The sequence below is a fragment of the Ambystoma mexicanum genome, chromosome 9 (genome assembly GCF_040938575.1).
Source record: "Ambystoma mexicanum isolate Mex_15411 chromosome 9, UKY_AmexF1_1, whole genome shotgun sequence".
Lineage (NCBI taxonomy): Eukaryota > Metazoa > Chordata > Amphibia > Caudata > Ambystomatidae > Ambystoma > Ambystoma mexicanum.
This window is the reverse complement of record NC_090931.1, coordinates 453600919-453628435: the sequence shown is the minus strand read 5'-3', so window position 1 is coordinate 453628435 and position 27517 is coordinate 453600919. Positions and strand designations below refer to the sequence as shown.

At 46.6% G+C, this 27517-nt stretch overlaps 1 protein-coding gene across 9 annotated transcripts in view; it reads right to left on the bottom strand.

Annotated features, from left to right (window-relative positions):
- Positions 1-27517, bottom strand: part of LRWD1 (leucine rich repeats and WD repeat domain containing 1) — a 730516-nt gene that overhangs the window by 85978 nt on the left and 617021 nt on the right. For all 9 annotated transcript variants that reach the window (XM_069614964.1, XM_069614960.1, XM_069614967.1 and 6 more), the window contains one exon: positions 6397-6537. In XM_069614964.1, the coding sequence (XP_069471065.1) occupies positions 6397-6537 (141 nt within the window). The remainder of the gene's footprint in view (positions 1-6396; positions 6538-27517) is intronic.

Sequence of the window (27517 nt, the reverse complement as noted above, 5' to 3'; positions counted from 1 at the left end):
CTGCTTGTTCCTTGCCCATCGTCAGTTCCGTCGCCTCAACCAGGCTCTCTACCCCTGAGCATTGACCCTGGCACTAGACCATTTATTGCCAAACCAGCGCTGTCCATCGGAATGGTAATGTGGTCCTACATAAAAACGTACTCGCCCCATTCAATGTCCTAACGTGGAATATAAGAGGCGGCAACATCCCAGCAAAAACCAGAAAAATTCTGCATTACCTCAGACGCCATGAAGTGGACGTGGCCTTGATCCAAGAGAGACACCTCAGCCCTGGGAAAGATCACCGGTGGGCCAAGAGTTGGGGATGCCATAGATATCCCTCATCCTACTCTACATACTCGAGAGGAGTCGCTATACTCATACACAGGAGGCTCAGTTTCAGTCTACTCCATACGGCAAAGGACACCGAGGGAAGAGCAGTATTGGTGTGCGGCATCATCGCAGGTCAGAAAATGACTTTCATTAATTCTTATGCGCCGAATGTGGACGGTCCCGACAATTTTGGCTGGGTGTTGACACAGCTCTCCACTCACGACCCTGCAATAATAATTTGGGGTGGAGACATGAACACGGTTTTAGACCCTATGAGAGATAGATCAAAGGCCACACCGCTGCCGCCCTCTAAGGCTGGCCTCCAAATAAAGGAAATTTGCAAAGCGTTTGATCTTCAGGATGTATGGAGAATTTCTAATGGAGAGCTGCAGGATTTTACTTTCAACTCTGCGGTCCACAACACGAGCTCCCGGATCGACTATCTCTTCACCTCAGCAAATGGCCCCTTGACATGTGGCCGGTGTTGTATCCATCCGAGAACGCTCTCAGACCACTCACCACTTTTTTCTTAATCTCAAGCCATCCAACCCTACGCCGCCTCTACAGCGCTGGCGCTTCAAAACGGGCTCGCTACGTGATGATGTCTTTGCCTCTGAATTAAGAGAGGAGATGGATGTGTTTCTTGAAGCCAACCTTGGCTCTGCCCCTCAGCAGGCACAATCTGGGAGTCTTTAAAATGTTTCATTAGAGGAGTCTGCCACGCCAAAGAAAACGGCATCCTCAAGCTCATCAGGAGCGAGCTTACAGCCAGCGAAGGTAAACTAAAATCTCTCGAGATCCAGAACACAAACACGGCCGACCCAAAGTCAGCGGCAGCTCTGAAAATGGAACTGCAAAAATTCAATGCCGCCGCGGATCGAGAGGTCAAATTTTTAAGTCGCACCAGTCGAGTCCGTCAATACGGCGAGGGCCAAAAACCTGGTGCCCTTCTGGTGAACCTAATCAGAGCCGACAACAAACAGTCCCAAATCGAAAGGATCCGAACCAAGCAAGGTGAGGTGATCCACACCGACGATAAGATTGCAGAGGAATTCAGGCTATTCTATCAAGACCTCTTCAGTGCGAAACTCCCAAAAGATTCAAACGTCCCATTGGAATATCTAGAAGACACAGAGCTCTACTGGGTCGAACACCTGCGTGAACATCTGAATGAGCTGATCTCACAGGAAGAGATTAAAGCAGCCATAAAGACCCTACCCTCTTCCAAGGCACCGGGCCCAGACGGCCTAACGGGAGAATTTTATAAAGCATTTGCAGACACCCTGGCTCCTCTCCTGGCGGCGGTGTACGAAGAGGCGCTGGAAGTCGGGACTCTCACTCGCTCCTCCTGTGAAGCCAATGTCATCCTTCTGCACAAACCAGGCAAACCACCAGAAGAATGTGCATCGTACCGCCCTATCTCTTTGCTTAACCTCGACAATAAAATACTCGCCAAGGTTCTAGCCAAAAGGTTGATGCCCCTGATGCCCACCCTTGTACTAGCGGACCAAGCAGGCTTTATTCCAGGCCGCAATACGACCTTCGGCATCCAGAGAATGTTCAGAATCATCGAGGCACTAGACCCCTCAATGAGTCAGGCAATTGCAGTCCTTCTAGACGCCGAGAAAGCATTCGATTCGGTGGAGTGGCAGTTTATGTTCATGGTTCTCACCAGGATGGGAGTGGGTGCCCGTTTCATCAAGTTTGTCTCTCTCCTGTACACCAAGCCACAAGCAAACATCATTGTCGGCACCGCAAAATCAGCTTCAATAGATCTGCAAAGAGGTACGCGACAAGCTTTAATCTTCGCCCTGGTAATGGAGCCACTCGCCTCCAACCTTCGGGAACTCAGACAACAGAGGGGACTCATCATCGGCCCACACAGGCTCATCGTCTCTCTATTTGCCGACAATGCGGCTCTGTTCATTCGCGACCCCGAGGTCAACGTGAACCCAGTCATGAGGGAAGTCATCAAATTCAGAGCGGCCTCTGGGCTAAAGATTAATCATTCTAAATCCGTTGTCTTTCCACTGACCAGGGCCACAAAGCAGTTTGCAGACTAATTCAATCTCACATGGAAAACTGCCAGGGTCCGGTACCTGGGGATAAGGCTGTCTCGGGAGGAAGTGGTCAAGTCCCTCCAAGACAAGGTTTCACACTGGAAGACGCTTCCACTAACGCTTTGGGGAAGGGCCTCCCTGGTCAAGATGGTGGTCCTGCCTAAACTACTGTACCTCTTCAACAATATTCCTCTGCTACTACCGCAAACCTTTCTGAAAAGGCTGAAAAGCTTGGTTCTTGAGCTTCTTTGGGCGGGCAAACCAGCCAGAGTGGCACACTCAACATTGACACTTCCTGTGTCCAATGGGGGGCTTGCCCTCCCGGACTTGGAGAAATACTTCTGGGCTGCCCAGGCACAATACCTCAGCCATTGGTATGCGACTCTCACAATCCGCCCTCATGTACAAGTGGAACGAGCCCTGGCAACGCCCAATTTTCTGACTGCAGTGATCTTCGGCCAGATCCCTGTTCCTTGCCTCACGATGAAAGTGATGCTCACGACGTACAAAGTCTGGAAAACCTTAGCCCAAAGGCTTGGGGTGCAAACATGGTACGCCCCTCTTTTGCCAGTCAAGTTTATTCCGGGAATCCCCCTAACCTCAGAGAAAGTCTTTCACCAATGGGTCGATCAGCTTCACATACAAACTCTAGGAGACCTCTTCACAGAGGAAGGCTTCCTAACCCCAGATCAAGCAAAAATGAAAGGGGGCAACACTTCACTGGACGTGTTCCTCTATTTCTGGACTCGTTACACATTACAGACCCTCCTGCCGGACTTCCCGTGTCAACCGCCTACCTGGCAATTGCTGCATGACGTTATTCAAGCACAAGGTGACGGCAGGTTGTTGTCACAAATATACAAAGCATTAATCTCTAGTACGACCACCGCCACCACTTGTGCAAAATCCAGATGGGAAAGAGCACTAAGCACAGTCATTTCAGATGAGGATTGGGGCCACATCCTGAATCAGAATCAGAAAATCTCACTTAATTCACGCCTCAAACTCATCCACTTCAACTTCCTCCATCAAACCTATCACACACCCGAAAAGATCAACAAACATCACCCTGACGTGCAGGCGGAGTGCAAGAGATGCGGTTCCCTATCCGCAAACTTTGTCCATCTGTCCTGGGAGTGCCCTGAAATAGCCCCTTTCTGGAACAGAGTGCTGGAAACGACGACGGCGATTGTTGGAGAAACTATACACCCGAGACATACAGCAGCCTTGCTAGGCATGACAAGGCTGCTTTCCGTCCCATCCAGGAAGTTGACGGGGGTTCTGCTGACACTTTCCCGTAGGACAGTTGCCATGGCGTGGGGCCGGGGCCCCCCTCCTTCTTACGCAGCCTGGCGCAAAGACTTACTCTACTACCAGGACGTAGAATCAGACTTTATAAAACTTCTGCCCCTACACGCTCGCCCTCCTGACATATGGGGCCTGCTGATAACATTCCTAATGAGTGAAGCAGAAGCCACCTCAATTAGCACTTCAGAGTCAGGAGGCACACCTTGATGAAATCTCAGTCCAGGCCAACTTTTCCTCAAGTCAAGGATCAGGAGGGGAGCAACGAATACCAACAGAGACTTTGCTCGGGTGAAGCAGGGGTGGGTGGGTGAGGGGGGGGGGGGGCGGCGTGAGGGTTTAAGACGATGGCGCAAAGTAAGTTAATGTCCATCCTAATGTGGGTGTGTAGTTGTATGGTGTGTTAAATACCAAAAATAAAGAGTTGTTTTTAAAAAAAGAGTGGTGGTGGAGGAGGACGACGGCACAGGATGTATTGTTATCACTTTGGCAATGATCACAACTTTGAATGCTAAGAATCTTTTCTTTTCAAATTTAGTTGTTTGTCCAACCCCAATTGATGCAGTTAAAGTGTTAATTAATTGAATATGTGCTGATGCACGATTTTTTTTGTCTATTTGGGAAGATGCAGGTACATTGCCACTTCGAGAAATAATCCGAAGTGGCAGTTCTAATGAGGGCTCCACATGGATGGGGGCGGGGTGCTTTCTGCACAAAGCAGACCTCAGACACCATCCCATCTCCACACCCAACACATTGCTTTCTCCCCGTTGCAGGGAGCAACCTTGGCCAATGCGCGTATGAACAAGGGAAAAACAGGTGGCTTGATGGTTTAATAGTTAAAAGTAGTGAGCAGCAGTGACATCTCGAGCGGTGGGTAGCAGCCTTCTATTTGGAGACATACTTTGTCATTGCTTGTGTCCCACAGGAACTTTGCCCTGTGACTTGCCCATAAAGGGGTAGGGGAGGTGAAAGGGACACAGATAGGAACCAAAAGACAAGTGGTCTACAGTTGTGTTTATGTGATACGTGTGTGCTGTACCAAGTGGCCAGGTTCAACAACATTACCATTTAATGAAGAAGTGGCCAAAATTAAAAACTGCCTTGGTACTCATAGAAGAAACAGATCACTGGTTTTAATGTTAGCACAACCCTTTCCAAGGAGGAAGGGAATTTTCCAAAAGAAACTATTTAAAAAAGCAAATTTTTCAATTGAATACACATTGTAAATTTCAAAATAGAGCCAGTTTAACGTTACCCTTGTCTTACTAAGCAAAGCACATGTTTAAAATCCTGGAATAACCATAACACTTATTTCCTATTGTTCCCTTTTAAAATACCCTTATACGAAAGACAAAGGGGACAAACAGCATCATTGAGGATTCTTTGCTGCTTTGTATAAAATCAGCATCTTGGGAACATAAGAATGACCTTGTCTCTTTATATTTAATATATGTATTTGATGAAAGGCTGGTATGCTTGAATCACTAAGCACATAAACAACACTGGGCTTGGCGCTCGTAATATTTTGCAACCCTAACATTAAAGGATTTCTAACCATGAATCATATATACACACATTTGAATAGTGCTTGGATGCAAATATAAATTATTTGCAAAATCTGTCCTCTATTGGGGTCAGTGGCCGCCATTTTAATTTCTGGAGCGGTTTTCTCTTTCCAAAATCACTACTTCCTCGCTCAATTTTAGAAGAGGCGGTGAGAAGAAGTTGGCACTCAGTTAAGGACATCTGTGCACAACCTTGGAGAATTTTCCTGTGTATATTACATAAAGAATGACGTGCAGTTGAGACGCCATAGTTCATGCCACTTTATATATGAAAATCAACATTTGATGAAGTTTCATGCTTCAAATCGTTGGTGAAATAAATTGCATCGAAATTTCCACAAAGGCTGAAGAAATTAAATTGAGTATTTGACTAGCAAGATATTATGGAATTGTCCACTTTGATACTGAATAACTAGTCCTTATCCAGATGAAGTTCATACATAACAGTTTATAAATCAGCTCTGCTAAACTCAACATAACCCATTAGCCTGTGATTAGTACATACAGGTATGTGCTCAAATGAATGGCAAACCAAGAAATCTCTCAATGGGTGTATCCGTGCATTTCAAATAAAGCCCAATTTTTTTTAAATGCATCTGCTGGAGAGAGTTCCTTTTCTGTAGCGCTTTAAATAACTGCCAAAGCAAGTCGGCAAGCCAAAAATTGCACAAAGAACGTAGTATGAGCCTGAGCACAAGGAGCGGAAAGAGCATCACAAAGCAATCAAGACTATTCCAGTATAGTGTAGCCACTGTTTTCCCTGAGGCTCAAAACATGCACCTTTCTCAAAGGTTTCACCCAGATGCCTCAGTTTCTTTCTAAGCGTAGTAGGAAGCTGGCAAGAGAAGCTGAAAAGGGAAAAGAGCCACGCAGTTGCCTTCTTGGCCTTGTAGCAAGACCTCCGTTTTACAGTCAGAGGCAGATCAACTTTCTCACACCCAAAAGTGGACCACACCTATGCAGCCGGAAACTCCAGATGCAACAGTTGCCCATGTGTAGATATTTAAGCAAGATCTGGGTGTCAAAGTAACTCTGGTACTGGGGACAGGGCCTTCAAATCATCTGGACTAAATGGAACATATGGACTTTGAATAGGAGCGAGAACAATGGGCCACTGAAATAATATTTAATTTGACTGCTATGCGGTGTACCTTGTTCCTTGTTGTGCATCCAGTTTGATATCCCAGGCAAAGCAGCCATTTTCACAAGCGGCTACAAGGTAGTAATCTGGGCAGGATGGCACAGTGATCATTCGCAGAGGTGTAGAATCAGTTTGCAGGGTCAGCAACTTGCTAGAAGAACCAGAAGAAACACATAACACAGTCTTAGAATTCTGGTTTCACAGAATTAGCAGTATACTATCCAATGCTCAGAAACATGGTAGTACAACAAGCACAAGGGAAAACAAACATTGCAGTAGTTCCTTTAATTCATAATACCCATAGGTGTCTGTGGTAAGGTACTTTAGGGATTAATTTTATATTGTACCGGAACAACATAGCATAAACACCAACAAAGGCAACTTTGTTATTTTTTCAAAATGGTTGAGTCTCTACCGAAAGACAAGAAAATATTTTGACCAAAACCAGCAAATTAACTGTACGAAAAGAAGATGGAAGATTGGTAATGCAAACAAATGTTTTTGCTCGTTAGTGACAAATAATGCAGAACATTGCACTCGAACAGGCACAAACAAAATATGCATCTGTACAAAGTCACAGCAGGCTCAATATCACAATTGCAGGATTTTGGCTCTATGAAATCATAACCACTCAGTGGTTTTTTCACACCGAGACTGAGCAATTAACGTGAAATGGATCTTTACATCAAACTCCGTATCCAAAGCTGTCCCGAGCATAACGAAACTGTGGTAGGGCAAACCATGAGTACAATTCCAGCATAGTTGGTTTATCAGTTCTTTTATTTAGCAACACAGGATGGGCTGGGATTAACACCCAACGGCTCCCAGGGTACACTACAATAGACATTGTATGGTGTTAAAGATGTGAGGATCAGGGGGACTACATATACTGTGATGCATCCAGGCCTCAAAAACGTCCTTATGTTGTCCAAGACAACCAAATGTAAAGAACACCAGAATCCAAAAAATGGTGGAAAAACATAAGTATATTCTTCACAATCACTTAGCGTTTCAGCTACCCTGGCTAAGGATTATCGGAATGTTCTTTATTTAAGCAAAGTATAGTCTAAACAACCCTGCTTCAGAAGTACATCCCTATACTACTGCAGCAAACAAACTGTTTAGACAAGGTTGTTGTGGTGACTCAGTCTGGATCTTCTTTATATCCTCTTATGTGTTCATCTGCTCATCCTTCCAGGTTCTCTCATGGAAACCACAGCTGGGTATTTACCTCCTCCTGGGGTACTTCACTTGTACGTGGCTTGGGCCTGCCTCCACGTCTCTTTCAGAGTTTTTGTGGCCCCACGGCATGCAGGTCAGGATTCGTCCTCATCCGGACGCTACTCTAGTTGCCCACATGTGTCCTTTTTTTCGAACTTAAAGGGAAGTTGGCTTTCTCAACTGGCTCCCCTTTAGTCACAGGACTTTGCAAAAGGGATTCTAAGGTTCTCCCACTTCGTGGTAGTGTCCCCCCCCACCCTTGTGATCCACAGCTTTCTCATGGTCATCCACTTGAGGAGTCCCTCTGTAGACCTTCTGCATACTGTTAAACTAGAAATCCAAGTGGGCTTTCTTGGCAGGCCAACTATTACGAGTTTGTGTAGCCCCCCTCAACTAACCTTGATAAAGTTTGTACTGGTATCTTTTGCCAGTGCGTCTCTTCAGGGTTTTCTCACTAGGTATCATAATAGATCTGGATTCAATGCATAGGTGTGGGACATTTTAACTGGCCTTTACTGGACCAGCGGCTCCGATTCTCAGGATTCGCAGCATAGGCATTTCCCACATGCCCTGGTTTCCGACTGGTTCTTCATTTACTGGAGGGTTTTGATTCTCAGGATTCAAAGCATAGATTTTTCTCATACGCCTTTGGTACAGGTGGGTCCTTCCTCGACCCGTGTTCGGAAAGAATCACACGGATGGGTAATTCACTACCTTGCTACCTCAGCTGCTTTTTTCCAGCTGAGAGAGTACTCCTGGGCTGGCTGAACTGTCCATGGAAAACACTGCACCCACACTCGGGCCCCTCCACACATGTGCAGGAACCAGAAAGCTCTTGCTACCAGATTTCTGTTCATGATGCAGGAGCTGGATTGCTGGGGAGGCAACTTCAGGACAGGGGCAGAATGTACGTTTATGTTATTTTATATTTAAATGTGCATGGATTAGTGAATGCTTGTATTATGAGAGTGTATGATGGGTGCTAGTGTGAATGATTGAGTGCTTGCGGTGGGAATGTGTGTGTTGGTCTGTGGAGCTGAATTGGCAAATGGGGGAGGGTTGTTCCCCCTAACCACCTGCCAATATCAGCTCTCCCGAGGTGTTATGAAGCCCAGGGGGCAGACAGGGTATTTTATTACTGTACATCTATCATAGATATGTTACCTTGATTGGTTGGGCTCCCTCGCTATGATCGCTATGGCATATCTGGGGAAAATATTGATGCCCCTCCACTTTAACAGCGCATGATAGTTCAAAGCCATTTGGACTTGATGTCCATTTTTGGGGGCCCCGGCCTCCCACATTGTGCCCAGGGGGACCGAGGCCAAAAATGTTTGAAGAGCAGTGCTTTTAAAATTATGGTTGAGCGTGGACGTAGCTTTGAGAAGCAACGGAGCACTTTACACTGCTTTAAATACGGAAGTGGGAGGTGTGTAATGATGTGACCTGACTAACTCTCCGGGAGTGCCATGCAGTCGACCAAGAGGGCTGGGCCCCACCACCTACTACGTGATGGAGGGCCCAAAGGCAGTATGGAGAAGATCCTATAGTATCCCCCATAGCACAGCTGCAGACCAACAAGGGATAATCCCATTAGCATAGCTGCCACTTTTGAGAGGGACAGTAAGATGGGTGCCAATCCCGTGGACCCTTGTGATACAGACCTTCAACATCATCCACCTGCAGACTTTGGAAAACTTTAGGAAGAATAGCCCCAAAGCTGCTCGGTGCACATGTCCCATTGAAATGAATGAGGAGCAAAGCAAACCCTGCCATTTTTGCTCCCAGTTCTTGACATGTGCGCAGTTACGCGCGTGCACAGGAATACAGAAACCAAGATTGCGAACCAGTCACATGTGGGCTAGACCCATGCCAGCTGGCAAATCAATTTAAGGCCAAACACCTGAACTAGTTACCTGCTCTGCTATCTGCCAATCCTCAGAGAGAACAGATTGTGCTTTCTAGGCCACACATTAAGATAAACCTGGATGAAGGGCATTGGTCATGCAATATGAATAGACCAGGAGAAAAAGCATGGGTGAGGGTGCTTGGAGTAATGGAGAAGCAAGTAGTGTAGAGATGTAGTTGGGCTTACATGTACAGGAAGAGGTATAGAAGGAGTTGGAGAAGCAGGAATATGCGACAGTGGAGGTGAAGAAGCAGGAGGGAAGAGCGATCACAAAAGGCTGGAGAAGGTGAACATCGATGAGGAAGGGAAGTGCAGTAAAGGCTGGAGGATGTAAACATTAAGGAGAAGAGGAGGAAGGCGAAGATGTTGGAAGAGGAATTGGAGAGAGGTAAATCATCTAGAAAGGCAGAAGGAACAAGGAGAAATGGACAGTAGTTGGAGGAGGATATTAGCAGGAAGCAAGGACAGACAGACAGAGTCCCTTGAAGGTGTATGCACAGCGACAGCCAGAGATTAAGACAACACAAGCCTATCAATTGTATTGAAGCAGTGGGAGTGCACGTAGCAGAGTGTTGAGCACGTTAGACAATCCAATCAAGTGCGAGTGGCATGACCCAGTTGACAGGCCTAGGGGCATGAGTGAGTCGGCTCAGCAAGGGAGAGAGAAAAGTAGGATGAACTTAGGTGGTAGGTTTAGATCCCTGAGAGAGCGAGGGGAGTTGGAACACCCCCTCTCCTCCCCAACCCACAACTAGAAGGCATCCCATATCTACTTCACTGCCTGAAGAATCTGTGAAGTTACTCCAGAAACAGCCCAGTGGCCTACCAGAAGAAACTAGACCATCAGAAATGTCTCTGGATGAACTGCAACACTGCAGAGAGACTAAGACTATACTGGGACAGAGACATTACTGTATGGAATAGGGGAAATAAGTGATTTGTGAACTTGTCTTGTACTTGGATACACTTTCCATAAAACAGGTGGAGGCTGAGGTCCCATGAGGCGGCCCAAGGAAGCCCTCTGCCAGAGGGAAGGTTTATAGAGGGTTCTCTAAAGCTGTATGAGAACTTGAAATGTGAGGTATGGATTATCTAGGAGAGCAATCCTGAAGTGGTTTTTAATAACATGCCATCCTGACTGGAGACAGATGCTTGCAAAAAAAGAAGCATGGTTTGTCAGCAAAACACTGATTGGGGAGAATTGATAGGGATACATAATTGGCTTAGTTGTAGTTCATCAATGAGCCTGTAAGAGAAGTTCCTTTGCATTTTATTCCCATCCCAAGTTACTAGGAATTCCCATTAAAGACCTTCTTTCTTAAACCTTGTACACATGTCTGGTGGTGTTTTTACAATGCCTTTGTAATATATGGTGGCAGAAGAGGCACAGACCTATACGAGAGGGGTGGGAGGAGGGGAGTTAACCTCACATTGCCTAGACAGTAGCTTCCCCAGCACACCAGAATCATCCCGCAGCCGCCTCAGTCTCCTGATCTAGCAATAGGACTGTTACATTTCCTCAGTGGGATCCCCAGTTTTTAACTGGTCCGGCGAATCCACCTCGGATTAAAAAAAAGCCTGGGAGACAGAAGACCAACTCTGTAAGGGACGATTATGGGTCTATGCAAAGAGTTATCCCCACAAGGAAAAGTAGCCAACAAAGCACAATCTGATTACCTACAGAATCCACAGAGAATTTGCTTGACTGAGCCTGCTAGCCAAATCCCAGGAGCAAGTGAGCAGACAGCACAGCACTGTTCTACACAGACCACAATTTGAAGAACAAGGACAGCCTCTCGGGGGCCCGTTTGAGGATCCATCTCCTAGAGGTTGTGGCCAGTCCAGTGGAGCACAGGTTCTGGACAGTCCAGTGAAGCAGAGGCACCTGGACCCAGCAGAACATCCAGAGTAAACTGGTAAAAGTGCAACTGGTGACCTTAGAACAGATGCAATCTCCTCCTCGAACATCCCTGCTGAAAAATGTGTAACTGGATAAGACCTAGAAGCTTTTTTGAAGAACTTCAGCATGCTGTCCAAGACCTGCTGGACGCAACAAACATCAACCCATTTCAGACTTCCTATCAAGTACTTCATGCACAAAAAAAAACAGTCTATGAAAGACTGACAGACTATCCTAGAGCAATTAGGGCATAACACCAGAGTTTCCTTAACTGAGAAAGGGAAGCAAATGATGTAGCTGATCAGGGCCAAACTGGAGAAATGGTTGTGAAAGAAGATGCCAGGTCACAATTAACTTATCCTCGAGCAGTTTCTTTATTCTGCACTCACATACTTAAAGCCCAGTCAGACAGTAAACAAAAGCCAAAGGAGGAAAAGGCAGTTCAGAAGCCCTCCAACCTATAGAGAGCCCACAACAGTAGCCTGTAGGCCAAGAGGTCCTCCATAAGAAACCTTTTTCGGAACCCCTCTGCAAGAAACAGATGGCAAGACGAAGGAATTTGGGTGAAGGTCTGCAGAATAAGAACAATTGCAGTCCTCCATTCAAGCCGCCTCATCTCAAACACCCATAGAAGCCAAGAAGCACCCACTTGTCTCGACGGACAGAGCCCAAGTATGCTTTTAAACTGAAAAAGGGAGGCATGTGACCAGACATTGCCCCTCTATACCAGAGGAGCCGATGGCCACTGGTTATGGCTCCTAGTAAGTGGGCTGAAGATGCACCCCAGGGCCAGTTTATAGAAGATAGCTGGGTCATGTCTATTTAGGGTGAAACCAGGAGAGATATTATGGAGAAGAACAGAAAGACCACCTGGAACTTGTTGGATTCTGGAAGTCAGTGGGAGCCAAGTCTATCTAGAAGAAATGTTTCTGGATATGTTCAAGAGTGCGTTCATGGAGACTGGGAGGACCACTAGAAGGCCTTTGCCCATCTTAGGATTCTGGGAGAACAATTACACGTGGAGATGGTCTTAACCTATACCTCATGTACTGGTGCTTCAGACCTAGTCCAAGCAAGAGCATTTCCAAGCTATGACTGAGGGGGACATCCCCGACCTGCATTGTATGGAGATGAAGGGGTGGCAGTTGAGGATGTGGTCTATTGTTTGCTAGGAAGAAGATTCCAAACTCTCTGTTCAAACTACCTAACCCTTAACAATTGGAGAAGGCTAGAGTCTAGCTAATGTGTCAACCCAAAGGTTGGTTATGGCTATTCTTTGCTTGCAGAGATTGATTCCAGGGAGGGGGGCGGCGGGGGAACCTTCCTGGCTGCAGTGGAAAAACTCAAGATGACAGAAAATCAAAGGAAGACCGAGGCTAATGGGCGGCAAAATTAAATGGCAAGAGCGGCCAAGTGAACAGACCAGAGTAAACCGGGCAATAGTGGCAAGATGGGTGCGCAAGTGGCGCAAAGGTGTTGTAGCAGGACGTGAAGAGAGGCAGACCAGCAAGCGAGAAGTAGCGATGAAGGTGAAAACCAGCTAGAGGCAAGCAGCACGGGGGAGGGAAAGGAGGCGCAAGCCCAGAGAGAAAGTGCAAGGACCCCAGGACATAACAGAAATTTGGGAATGAAGATCCAAAAGCCAGGATTTTGTAGCAGCCACAAGGAAAACAAAATGTTGCCAAGAAGTAAAGTGTTTTATTTTCGGTTTTCTTTGACTCACTTTGCATGCGAGTCTCACTACCCATTTACAAGGGTCAAGCAGGATTGGAATGGATGACAGGGGAATCATAAGTAGCTCTCACCTCAGGAAGATTGATCCTTACTTCCGTTTATAGTAATTCTCTGTGTTCGAGAACAAAGTTATGAACTATTTCTAATTTCAGAGATCCTGAAAACAACTTGGACATTGACGATCCTTTTTTGTTCCCATCTCCCTGGGGGCCTCCCTGCTTTGGAAGACATGTGTTCCTAGTCTAACAGGGATATCCACAGGGGCATTGAAGTATTAGCATGTGGAGATGCAGACCCCTTGGAGTGATCCTTGGGTCATGACAGATTGCCAAGCTTCATTTTGACAAATCCAAATGCTAATCTACTTCTTGGAATGGCCGAGGCCATTCAGGAAATCGAGTTAACTTAGAACAGCAAGGGCAGAACAAGGGATTGTACCGATACAATTAAAACCCTATTAGGCAAAAATGACCGGGAGCTCTCAAACTCCAAGGGACTCTGATGCATCAGGTTGTAATCCTACACTTTCTACACAGTTTTCTTAGCAAACATGATTGTGGCTACCCCATATAGGTTCATGAGCAATTCCATGAACTTTGATTTTTTTGGCACAATGCCAGTTCTATTTTATGGCCAAAACCCAACAATTCATCACCAAAGGGGAAGACAAAGAGTTTCTCTTGTTCTTTTTGGGTGAACACACATAGACCCGGGATACAGCATTGATTATTCAGCACAATCCCAGTTTACAGCATTTTGACGACTTTCTTCCCTGGTTTAAGGGGATGGTGGAACAGAACAGACAGCCCATTAAGAGTTACTCACCTGGGAGGGTATGACCAACGTAACTAGTACCTTACATTGCTAACAATGACAGGCAGCAACAGAGACCAATAATGCTGCACCTGCACCCTTTTATGCTAGCCTTCAAGAAGAATTCAAATATCTGCTGGCTTTGGTAGTTAACCAACCCTCTACTGTAACTGACCTAATTATAATAATCCCTCAGGTAGATCAGTTATTACAAGCAAAAGGAAAAGGTTAGTGGGTGGAAATATTAAAGTGTATGGGTCAAACCTGGGGAGATGTGGGTTTAGGCAGTACAGAAGACCGTGCAGAACCTATGTAAATAGGAAAAATGAGAAAAATACACCAATATCAACAGAGGGATATTATAACGGGAGAGTCAAGGCATATAGTGTTGAAATGCATGGTGTTATGGATGCAGATGTCCATATCTAGATGGAAATGCTAGACCCCGACTCTGAGGAATGGGTAGAGTTTGGGGCTATAAAGATTAAGCCATTCAGGGTAAGCAACAATTTTATTGCAAGTGTTTATATCATTAATAGTGGGACCAATCGCAGTGGTAGCGGGCTCCTGCATCTGGATTATAAAACGAGCAATGGGCTCTCCACTAGATTGAAAAGCTGTCCAGAGTCATCAGAACAGTGAATGGCAAGCCCTTAAGTGGTAACCCAGGTAGGGTGCATTGAGAAGATACAATTGGATGCAATTTAATCCCCGGACTCCCCATCTTGGTTTTGTCCTGGTTATGGAAACAACCCCAGAATTGATTAAACTAGTAACATTCTCGTCTATCAAATGTGAAGAACACTATGGGCTGACAAGGGGGACGTACGATATCCTATAATAGGGTCACGTGATCGCCCACAGAAAAGATTGGTGAGATGCCACATTATCAGGATTTTAGGGACTCATTTTCAGAAAAGGAAGATCAGTTATCCTACCATTCAGTGTATGACTGCCCCATTGACTTGGTTTCTATGCCCAAATTCCAGGTGGACAAATCTTTGCCTTAAAATCCAAGGAAGATGCTGAATTTAGGAAATAGCTAGAGGAAAAATCGAAGAAAACACTTTATTAGGCATTCTATTTCACAGGCAGGGTGGGCTTAAATTAGTTTTGCCCACGGTGGATGGGTTTAGGCCATCTGATAACCATTCAGGAAGTTCCATGTGTTAATATCCCCGCAAAAATATCGCCATACAAGAATTGCGCCAAATTATTGCTACAATATTAACCCACTGAATCTGCAGGGGACACCCCTGCAACCCCGCTCCCATTTACCCCAAAAAAGATCCCCACTAATATTGCCTATGGCCGTTCCCGATGACCATATATATGGCGATATTATTGGTGGGGATAATATTACCCGATACCCTTACAGAATCGGTAACAGTTACCATTTATTTCAGTCTTGATGGAACAGCTTAGAACAGCCACATTTTTCTCAAAATTAGGCTCAAGTTGGTTCAGATCAAGGTAAGGGACAAATGGAAGACTGCATTTAACACAGCGTATGGGCATTTTGAATATATTGTGATGTGGTTTGGCTTTTTTAATGCCTCTGTCAATTTCCAGCATTTGACTAATGACATCTTGACATTAGTGATTTTATGACAGCTTAATATTTTCAAATGTATTGGAAGAGCAGATGTGAATGAAGTCCTACTGTGGCTCAGGGAACAAGTTTGATTTGCAAACTTAATGAAATGCCTCCTTGAAGGAGTTTCTAACATGCAAAATCTCATCAACAGGCATTTAAATGAATCCCAAGAAAAAGGAGGCATTGCTGGACTGGATGCAACCAACTTCAACCATGGAAGTCGGGGATTACAGAACTACTACAGGGTGTTTATCAATAACATTGCCTGGCTTGTGAGCCCCATCACCCTGCTGTCCAAGAACAGAACTACATTTAGATGGTGTCCATAGCAGGAACAAGAGGGCTAAAGAGGCAGGGAGGAGTCTTGGTCAGGCAGGTAAGAAAGCCTAAACAAGGTCAGGCAAATAATAAAGGGCCAGAGCCTAATTAGCCCACCCGAGGGGCCAAAAAGATGCATGACAGAAGCAGTAGGAAGAAGCTGGAAGGACGGCAGTAGCAGAAGCAGTGCACAAGGTGGTGTGACCATAACAGGGACACCGGAGAGGCAACTTCCAATTGCAAACTCTAGTTGGTCAGGTACTCACAGACCCCTCCAGTGCTGCTACAGCTATTCAGGAAGTTGAAGGTAGTCTTTCCAGGTGTGCCTCATTGCTGTGAATGCAGAGCTGAAGTCGCAGTTGTTCCCAAGGCCTGGGTGCAGGAGCAAGCCAAGGGAAATTGGAGTGTAGGAGACTCTCCCTTAATAAGGCCAGACCGTAGACGGCCATGCAGCAGAGGGGTCGGGATCCCAGGAGTGCCCGTAGTAGTAGCAGGAGAAGAAAAAGTCGGGAAGCCATTGCAGCCCGCTGTCGTTATAATTGGGAGTCGGAAAATGGAAGCTCTGTACTCCTGAGATGCAGAATTTCATTGCCAGTAACTGTAGCCAGCTTATAAAATTGCACTTGCGCTGAAATAAGTGAGTAGAAATTAACTGCAGAAGTGCGAAGTATTTATCAATGGGAAACTAACACGCTTAACTGAAGCGCTCGTGTGTTTCCTGATACCGTGATGACCGAATGATGGGAACACATCTCTTCGAAGTGGCAGTTCAATACTGAAACGCAATCGTTTGTGCCTAATTTTGGTTCCAATCGAAGATACACATCTTGCAACACAAACGGCTGAAGCAGGAGATTATAGAAGTAGCAGAAGTTTAAGCCAGAATGTAACGCTCACCTGATTCCCACGGAGGCGCGGGTCTTGGCAGGAAGCTGTCTGTGACTCGAAAAGTGATGTGCAGGACTCGATTGGCTTCTGGGGTCGAACTCGAAGAGTGAGGTTTCTGCAGGTGAAAGAATATGGGGGTTAATGGTCTGGGTTGTTGAATGTCCCTCTCTCTTCCCAGCTTTTTCGTAGAGCCCCCAGGTCAACGTGCTCACCTTATATAGGTGAATGCTGGGCTCTCCATCTGCGTCTGGTGCAGGGTGCCGTTGCCAGTTCCTTCACTGGTGAAACACAGGCCTCTTGAATTCAGAGAATGGTTACCGTCGTTATCTGCACGAGCGGTGAGTTTCTGGACACCTTTTGTCTTTATAGTCTTTACATGCGTGGCACGTTTATATGCAGACTCTGTATAATGCCTTTCCCTTATGTATTGCAGGGCTCTTGAGATGAAAGATGAAGTGAAACGCCTGGAAGTTCGTAAGTGTGGCAAGCGCTCTAACTGTCTCTTTCCTTGCAGCTTAGTTCGTGTTAAAGAGACGCCGGAGTATTCGCAGGTGTTTTATTGCGACAAGCGTGATGGACGTAAGTAAATACCTGCTTAATGTTTTTTCTTTTGCCTTTCAGATGTTGGGTTGCAGGGCCGGAGTCCGCGGAATGCCAGTAAGTTGTTAACTATACTTTGCCTTCGCAGGCGGCGATGCAGAACGAAGAAATCTGGAATTCACAGCGTGCCGGTAAGTATGGCAATGCTTTTGTTCTTGCAGGTGGAGATGCGGCGTGAAGAAACGGCCGCAGCCGATGGATCAGGTAAGTAAGCACTGCGTGTAAAGTTCGTGTAACGCTCACCTGATTCCCGTAAAGGCGCCGGTCTTGACTGGGCGTACACCGTATCTTCAAAGGTGATGTGTAACACACGGCTGGCTCTTTGGGCTGGACCTCTGTGCACTGTATGTTTGACTCGAAGGGTAAGATGTCTGCAGATAGAAAATATGGGATTAATGAACTGGGTTATTGAATGTCTCTCTCTTCTTCCCTTGCTCTTCTCCTGTAGAACCCCAAAGGTTAACGCTCTCACCTTAGGTAAGTGAACGCTGTGCTCTCCATCTGCCTCGGGGCAGGGTGCTGTAACCAGTTTCTTCACTGGATAAGGGGAGCAGGCCTCTTGACTTCAGAGGACTGCTGTCCGTCGTTTACTGCACGAACGGTAAGTTTCGAGTAATTCTAATGTCTTTAAAGTCTTTAGTAATGATGTCTCTTGTTTTGCAGGGTTCCGGCGATGGTGGATGACGGGCTGAAGTGAGTTGAAGATATGAATAGAAGCGCCTGGAAGCACGTAAGTAAGCGCTTGTTGCCTGCTTCACGATGCGCTCTAACTGTCTTTTTATTTTGCAGGTACAAGTTCGAAGCGGCTGCAGGGTGCCGGAATACCCACTGGGTTAGATGTGGAAAGGAGTAATGGCACGTGAGTATTAAAGTTCCCCAATGTCTTTAAATGCACCTTGTTTTGTCTTTCAGATGCGGGATGCAGCGCCGAAGGCCTCCGGAGCGTGCGAAGAGTTGGTAAGCTTTTGTCTTTCAGATGCCGGAATGCAGTGTGAAGACCTCCGGAGCGCACGAAGAGTAGGTAAGCCTTTGTCTTTCAGAATGCAGCGCGAGGCGTTGGTGACAGCCGATGGCCCAGGTAAGTGAAGAGCTGTCACTGAAGACCGTAATGCTAACCTGTTCTTTCTTGTCTTTATAGGTGTTGCTGAAGACTGGATTCAGGATGGTAAGCCTTTTTCCTTAGGCCCAGGATCAGATGCAGAAGACACGATGAGCGTTCTGCTGCAGAGGATGCAGAATAACGCAAAGCAAGATTCATCCATCGGGTGTGGTTTAAATAGCCTCCTGTAGTGCTTAGGTGTCTCCTTCCACAGCCACGCCTAGGTAAGAAAAGAGTTCCTGCTTTCCAGAAGAGTTCCAGTGTTCTGAACCTAGGGAGTGGCTCCTGCCCCACCCAACAGGAAAAGTAGTTCCAAACAGAAGAGCATCAGAGGCTCAACTGGCAGGCAAGTAAGCAGCATGGTCTGCTGCAGGTAAGTCCACCCAAGCATTATGAGCCCGGCGCTTCCAGCGCTGGGACTGGGCATATTTATGAGCCTAGTGCCACTGGCGCCAGGACTGGGTCCAAAAGGTCCCAATTGGGACTGGTTGGCACTCGGAACCTGGGTTATGAATCTGCTTCCAAGGGAGTTGGGAAAACCCTGACCTTTTGGAAGCAGAGATCATGACAGTACCCCCCCTCAAGGCCCCTCCCAAACCGGGCTTCTCCGAGGGTTTTGGCTTGTCAGGAAATGTTCGGTGAAATCTTTTGATTAGGCGAGGAGCGTGGACATATTCAGCAGGTTCCCAGGATCTCTCTTGGGGGCCGTAGCCTTTCCAGTCAATTAGGTAAAATAGTTTAGATTTGGAGATCTTGGAGTCCAGAATGCTTTTGACTTCAAACTCGAGTTCCCCATCAACTAGGATAGGTTTTGGTGATTTAGTTAGTCGGGTTTGAGGTTGCACAGGTTTTAATAGAGAGACGTGGAAGACCGGATGTATCTTCATGTGCGGGGGCAAGTCCAACTTGACCGCTACTGGGTTTACTATGGTAGTGATGGAATAGGGACCAAGGTATCTTGGGTTGAATGTGCGTGGCCCTTTTAGAGGTAGATATTTGGTGGATAACCAGACTTGATCCCCTACTCGATATTGATGGGCTTCCTTCCGATGTTGATCTGCTCCTTTCTTGTATTTTTCTTTAGCCCTTTGAAGGTGAGAAACAGCTTCCTTAAAGGCTTGGGTGATTGTAGAATGCAGGTAGTCTACTGCTGGTGTTTCAAGATCTTGGAGGGGATCCAACTCCGAGGTTCGAGGGTGACTGCCGTACAAAAGAAAAAACGGGGTTTTCCCAGTTCCCGAATGGACAGAGTTATTGTAGGCATATTCGGCTATCCAAAGGATGTCTTTCCAAGTTTTTTCAGTTTGTTGCAGCATGCAGCGTAAATACTGTTCCAGAGTTTGATTGGTCCTCTCGGTTTGTCCGTCGGTCTGAGGGTGGTGACTGGTCGATAGTCTCACATCAATTTGAGCCGACCGACAGCAACTTCGCCAAAAATGAGAAATAAATTGACTACCTCAATCCGAAATTAGAACCGAAGGAAAACCGTGCAGTTGGACGATGTTCGAGAAATTCTCGGGCCAGAGTTGCTGCTGTTGGCAAGCCTTTGAGCAGAATGAAATGCGCCATCTTGGAGAAGAAGTCCACGATTACTAGAATCGTATTGTATCCGGAGCATGGAGGTAGATCGGTGATGAAGTCCATAGAAAGCGTATGCCAAGGGCGAGGTGGGATGTCAATAGGGTGTAAGAGGCCTGCTGGTCTTTCCTTTTGACTCTTGTTTTGGGCGCATACTCCACAGGACATTATAAAGTCTCTGATATCTTTTTTCCAAGACGGCCACCAGAAGTAGCGCTTGATCTTTTCTGAGGTCTTGGCTATACCGGGATGTCCTTCCATTAAAGAATCGTGATAACAAGAGATTACTTCTTTCTGTAAATCTGTGCTGGGTAGGTATAATCGTTCTTGGAAATACAATAAGTTGTCCTTTACTGCAAAGTCCTTTCCTTGCAGATGCCAATTCTGTATGTCTGCTGGAGTTACAAGTTGCCTGGCTTTATCCTCAACTTCCTCTATGGATTGTGTGGCGATTACACCCAGAATTCTTTGTTCGGGAATGATTGGTACAGGTTTAGGGTTGATCAAGTGTTCTTCCACTCCCATCCGAGAAAGGGCATCAGCTTTACCGTTTTTTGTACCAGGTCGATAGGTAATTATGAAGTCAAACTCGGCAAAGAATAATGCCCAACGGAGTTGTCTAGAGGATTGGGCTTTTGCGGTTTTCAAATATTGCAGGTTTCGGTGATCCGTAATCACAGTAACGGTGTGTCGGGCCCCCATCAGATAATGCCGCCAAGCCTTAAAGGCAGACTGGATAGCCAGAAGTTCCTTGTCAGTAATCGTGTAATTGATTTCAGGAGGCGAGAATTTGCGGGACCAAAATGCCACGGGATGCAACTGATTGGTTACCGGGTCCTTTTGTGATAGAACTGCCCCCATGGCAAGGCTTGTAGCATCAGTTTCCACGATGTAGGGGAGTTCGGGGCGAGGGTGTTTTAAGATTGGTGCAGAGATAAATTTAGTCTTCAAATCCTGGAAAGCTTGTTCCGCCTCGGTAGACCATTCAAAATGTTTGTTTTTCTTTAACAAGGCAGTGATGGGCTGGACTAATCGAGAGAATTCGGGGATAAACCTGCGGTAAAAGTTAGCGAAGCCTAACATGCTTTGCACACCTTTTACGGAGGATGGTGATAGCCATTTGAGAACTGCATCGACCTTCTTTGAATCCATACGCACTCCGCCAGGTGATAATATGAATCCCAAGAATTCAACTTCAGTCACGTTGAAAACACATTTTTCCAATTTAGCGAAAAGTTTGTGTTGACGCAATCTTTCGAGGACCATTTTCACGTGTTTCCGATGTTCAGATTCCGATGAAGAATAAACGAGGATGTCGTCAATGTAAACAACAACACACACATCTATGAGCTCTCTGAGGACATCGTTCATAAAATATTGAAAGGCGGCCGGGGCATTGCAAAGTCCGAAGGGCATGACCTGATATTCAAATAGCCCATACTTGGTGCGGAAGGCCGTCTTCCATTCATCGCCCTCTTTTACTCGTACCAAGTGGTAAGCTCCTCTAAGATCCAGCTTTGTATATATGCATGCTTTTCTGACTTGGTCCAGGAGTTCAGGGATCAAAGGTAACGGATATCTATTCTTAACGGTGATCTGGTTCAGGGAGCGATAATCTATACAAGTTCTAAGGTCTCCTTCCTTTTTTGGAACGAAGAACAAAGCTGAAGAAGCAGGGGACTTGGAAGGGCGAATAAACCCATTTGCCAGGTATTGTCGAAGGTGAAGGTTCTCAGGCTCGGTGAGGGCATAAATTCTACTACAAGGAGGAGTAGATCCAGGTATCAGGTCTATCTGGCAGTCATAAGACCTATGAGGAGGTAGAGAGTTAGCCTGATCCTTCCGGAAAACATCTTGGTATTCTAGGTATTCGGGAGGTAACTGGGTAGTCTCTGAAGAAATTGCTGCCAGTGCAACACCAGGTGGAGGGTGACAAGTAGAGACATTCTGGAAACTGGACCGTTCTTGCTCGCCAATCGATCAGAGGATTGTGTTTCTCTAACCAAGGTATTCCTAGAATAATCTGAAACTGAGGGGCCTTGATCACATCGAACACGATCTTCTCATGGTGTCCATCTTGACTTACTAGCGTCACTTCTTGAGTGGTATGCGTTACTGGCCCGGAGGCTATCTCCGTACCATCCACCGTAGTAATGACGTCCTTTAGAGCCTTGGGACAAAGAGTTAGATTCATCCTCAAAACCATTTCATGATCCACATAATTGCCGATGGCACCGCTGTCGACGTAAGCTTCAATTGCATGTAATCGATCCAGATTATCAGGGCTAATGAGGACCATAGGTATCACGAAATGCGAGGTCATGGAACTGGTTTTCACGCTCGGCAAGAGGACCTCTATTCTTGTCGGGCGAGGTCGTTTCCCTGCTCACAGTTTGTAACTTTGGTAACTGCAGCTCCTACTGCCTTCTTAGCAGGTTTCACCGGACAGTCTCGAAGAAAGTGCCCTGAGTTTCCGCAATAGAGGCATAATTGCAACTGTTTTCTCCTTTCCCGCTCCTTTTGTGTTAGAGGACCTTTCAGACCCCCTATTTGCATGGGTTCCCCGGAGTCTACTCCTTTGGAAGGAGTTGGCGGTTTGGAAAATACTCGAGCATCAAACTTGGAACGATCGGCCTTCCTGTTCTGCAGTCTGTGATCTATTTGAACGACTAAGTCTATATAGTCCGAACAATCTTGTGGGGGATTAACTACTTGGGCTAACACATCTTTGAGCTCTCCACGTAGACCTCTATAAAACAGCGTAATCCTTTTGTCCTCAGGCCATTGAGTTTCCACTATCAGTCTGCTGAAAGACGCAATATAAGCCAAAAGGTCTTGATTACCTTGTCGCAACGAAAGAAGCTCATTGTCCAAGGCCTGCCCCTGTGAATGTCTTGCGAACAGTTTTTCCATACTGAGCTGAAAAGCTTGAAAATCATGGAGGACCGGATCATCTTGATTTACTAGAGGGATCGACCAGTCTGCCGCATTGCCACTAAGGTACGAAAGTACGAAAGCTACTTTAGCTTGATCAGTTGGAAAGGCTGCTGGCCGGCATAAGAAATGCAACCGGCACTGATTGATAAATACTGCAAACCTCTTTGGGTCACCAGAAAATCGTTCGGGCGGAGCCAGAGGTACATTCCCAGGTAGGTTGATCTGCACTGGATTCATAGAGGATGTAGAAGGAAGATTTCCCCCAGATGCGGGTAACGGGGTCTGTCCGGCTTGTGACTGTAGCAATTGTCTAGCGAGATCATCTGTTCGCTCCTTGGAAATAATCAGTTCTCTTCTTAGAGCGTTCGTTTCCTGACGGGCTGCATGCACTTCTGCCCTTAGTTCCCCAAGTAACTGGGCTAGTTGGTCGGTATCCGAGGTTTCCATAGCGCCTGGACGGGATTTTTGTGGTAGGCTTTGCGCTCTGTAACGCTCACCTGATTCCCGTAGAGGCGCCGGTCTTGACTGGGCATATACCGTATCTTCAAAGGTGATGTGTAACACACGGCTGGCTCTTTGGGCTGGACCTCTGTGCACTGTATGTTTGACTCGAAGGGTAAGATGTCTGCAGATAGAAAATATGGGATTAATGAACTGGGTTATTGACTGTCTCTCTCTTCTTCCCTTTCTCTTCTCCTGTAGTACCCCGAAGGTTAACGCTCTCACCTTAGGTAAGTGAACGCCGTGCTCTCCATCTGCCTCGGGGCAGGGTGCTGTAACCAGTTTCTTCACTGGATAAGGGGAGCAGGCCTCTTGACTTCAGAGGACTGGTGTCCGTCGTTTACTGCACGAACGGTAAGTTTCGAGTAATTCTAATGTCTTTAAAGTCTTTAGTAATGATGTCTCTTGTTTTGCAGGGTTCCGGCGATGGTGGATGACGGGCTGAAGTGAGTTGAAGATGGAGCTTGTGTGATGAATAGAAGCGCCTGGAAGCACGTAAGTAAGCGCTTGTTGCCTGCTTCACGATGCGCTCTAACTGTCTTTTTATTTTGCAGGTATAAGTTTGGAGCGGCTGCAGGGTGCCGGAATACCCACTGGGTTAGATGTGGAAAGGAGTAATGGCACGTGAGTATTAAAGTTCCCCAATGTCTTTAAACGCACCTTGTTTTGTCTTTCAGATGCGGGATGTAGCGCCGAAGGCCTCCGGAGCGTGCGAAGAGTTGGTAAGCTTTTGTCTTTCAGATGCCGGAATGCAGTGTGAAGACCTCCGGAGCGCACGAAGATTAGCTAAGCCTTTGTCTTTCAGAATGCAGCGCGAGGCGTTGGTGACAGCCGATGGCCCAGGTAAGTGAAGAGCTGTCACTGAAGACCGTAATGCTAACCTGTTCTTTCTTGTCTTTATAGGTGTTGCTGAAGACTGGATTCAGGATGGTAAGCCTTTTTCCTTAGGCCCAGGATCAGATGCAGAAGACACGATGAGCGTTCTGCTGCAGAGGATGCAGAATAACGCAAAGCAAGATTCATCCATCGGGTGTGGTTTAAATAGCCTCCTGTAGTGCTTAGGTGTCTCCTTTCACAGCCACGCCTAGGTAAGAAAAGAGTTCCTGCTTTCCAGAAGAGTTCCAGTGTTCTGAACCTAGGGAGTGGCTCCTGCCCCACCCAACAGGAAAAGTAGTTCCAAACAGAAGAGGATCAGAGGCTCAACTGGCAGGCAAGTAAGCAGCATGGTCTGCTGCAGGTAAGTCCACCCAAGCATTATGAGCCCGGCGCTTCCAGCGCTGGGACTGGGCATATTTATGAGCCTGGTGCCACTGGCGCCAGGACTGGGTCCAAAAGGTCCCAATTGGGACTGGTTGGCACTCGGAACCTGGGTTATGAATCTGCTTCCAAGGGAGTTGGGAAAACCCTGACCTTTTGGAAGCAGAGATCATGACAGTTCGCCTTGCTAACCTGTTGTTTCTGTTCTTTGCAGGTGCTGATGATGTCTGGATACCGAAATGGTAAGTAGGATTCTTGCAGGTCCAGGATCGGAAGAAGAAAGGCCGGAGCAGACTCGGTGAGCATTCTGCTGCAGATGCAGAATAACGCGAAGTACGCTTCATCTATCGGGTGTGGTTTAAATAGCCTTGGAGTGTTGAGGCGTCTTCTTCCACGGCCCCGCCTAGGTAAGAAAAGAGTTCCAGTTTCCAGAAGAGTTCCAGTGCTGTATCCAGGGAGTGGAGCTGCCCCACCCAGGTAAGAAAGTAGTTCCTGTTCTCAGATGGCTTCCAAGTGGCTGGTAAGTAAGCAGCATGGTCTGCTGCAGGTAAGTCCACCCAAGCATCTTCATACCTATTATGAGCCCGGCGCTTTCAGTGCCGGGACCAATGGTTTTGATGAGCCTGGTGCCACCGGCGCCAGGACAAGGCCCAAAAGGTCCCAGTGGGGACCGGCTGGTGCTTAGGATTAGGGTTAGGGGCCTGCTTCCAAGGACGTTGGGCTGGTCCTGGCTCCTTGGAAGCAGTGATCATGACAGTACCCCCCCTCAAGGCCCCTCCTAAGCGTGTCTTCTCCGGGGGTTTTGGCTTGTCGGGGTGATTCAGATGGAATTTCTTGACCAGACGAGGTGCGTGGACATATTCTGAAGGTTCCCAAGACCTTTCCTGGGGGCCGTAACCTTTCCAATCAACCAGATAATATAACTTAGATTTGGAGATCTTGGAGTCTAGGATGTTCTTAACTTCGAATTCAAGTTCTCCATCTACTAAAACCGGTTCTGGGAATTCAGTCAATCGGGTTTCTGGTTGTACTGGTTTTAATAAGGAGACATGGAATACTGGGTGTATTTTCATATGCGTAGGTAACTCCAATTTGACAGCCACCGGATTAATTATGGCAGATATGAGATAGGGTCCAAGGTATCTCGGGATGAAGGTGCGGGGTCCCTTTAAAGGCAGGTGCTTAGTGGATAGCCAGACCTGATCTCCTACAGCGTAGTGAGGAGCCTCTTTACGGTGTCGATCTGCTCCTCTTTTGAATTGAGCTTTAGCTCTTTGCAGATGGGCCGAGGCTTCCTTAAAAGCACGGGTGATCTCCGAGTGCAAGTGATCCACAGCAGGTGCTTCGAATTCTTGGGGAGGATCCAGGTTAGAGGTTCTAGGATGGTGTCCGTATAGTAGGAAGAAGGGAGTCTTCCCTGTTCCAGAATGAATCGAATTATTGTAAGCGTATTCAGCGATCCAAAGAATATCCTTCCAGGGGTTTTCAGTTTGTTGGAGCATGCAACGTAGATATTGCTCTAGAGTTTGATTTGTCCTTTCGGTTTGTCCGTCAGTTTGGGGATGGTGACTAGTTGAAAGTCTTACATCAATTTGGGCTAGACGACAGCAACTGCGCCAGAAGTGAGAGATGAATTGACTTCCCCTATCGGAGACTAAAACCGAGGGAAAACCGTGTAGCCGAACAATGTTTTCTAAGAATTCTCGGGCCAATACTGAGGCTGATGGTAGACCCTTCAGGGGAATGAAGTGAGCCATCTTGGAGAATAGATCCACGACTACTAAAATGGTAGTATACCCAGAGCATGGAGGTAAGTCCGTGATGAAATCCATGGACAGGGTATGCCATGGACAGGGAGGGATGTCTAGTGGCTGTAATAGGCCGGCTGGTTTCTCCTTCTGACTTTTATTCTGGGCATACACACCACAGGAGATTACAAAGTCTCTAATATCCTTTTTCCATGACGGCCACCAGAAATGTCTTTTAATCTTTTCCATGGTTTTGGTAATGCCAGGGTGACCCTCCATTAGAGAGTCGTGATAACAGGAGATTACTTGTTTTTGTATTTTCTCACAGGGTAAATGCAATCGTCCTCGGAAATATGGTAGGTCTTGATCCACTGAGAATTCTTTCCCCTTTAATTGCCAATCTTGCAAATCGCCCGGAGTTAGGAGTGATTTAACCATGGTCTTGATGTCTTCAAAAGATTGAGCGCTGACCAAACCCAAAATTCTTTGTTCTGGGATTATGGGTATTGGTTCTGGATTGGTCAAATGTTCATCTACTCCCATCCGGGAGAGAGCATCTGCTTTTCCGTTCTTACTGCCTGGTCGATAAGTAATTATAAAGTCAAATTCTGCTAGAAACAGAGCCCAGCGAAGCTGTATGGAAGACTGAGCTTTGGCTGTCTTTAGATATTGTAAATTGCGGTGATCAGTCATTACGGTGACTGTGTGTCTGGCTCCTAGAAGATAATGCCGCCAGGCTTTAAAGGCCGATCTGATGGCCAAAAGTTCCTTGTCTGTAATTGAATAGTTGATCTCGGGAGGCGAAAACTTGCGGGACCAAAAGGCAACAGGATGTAGTTGGTGTGTGACCGGATCTCTTTGTGATAAAACTGCCCCCATAGCAAGACTAGAAGCATCCGTTGCCACGATGTAGGGGAGTTCTGGGCGAGCATGTTTTAAAACAGGTGCAGAAATGAATTTAGCTTTTAAGTCCTGAAAAGCTTGTTCTGCTTCAGAAGACCACTCAAAACGTTTGTTCTTTTTCAACAGAG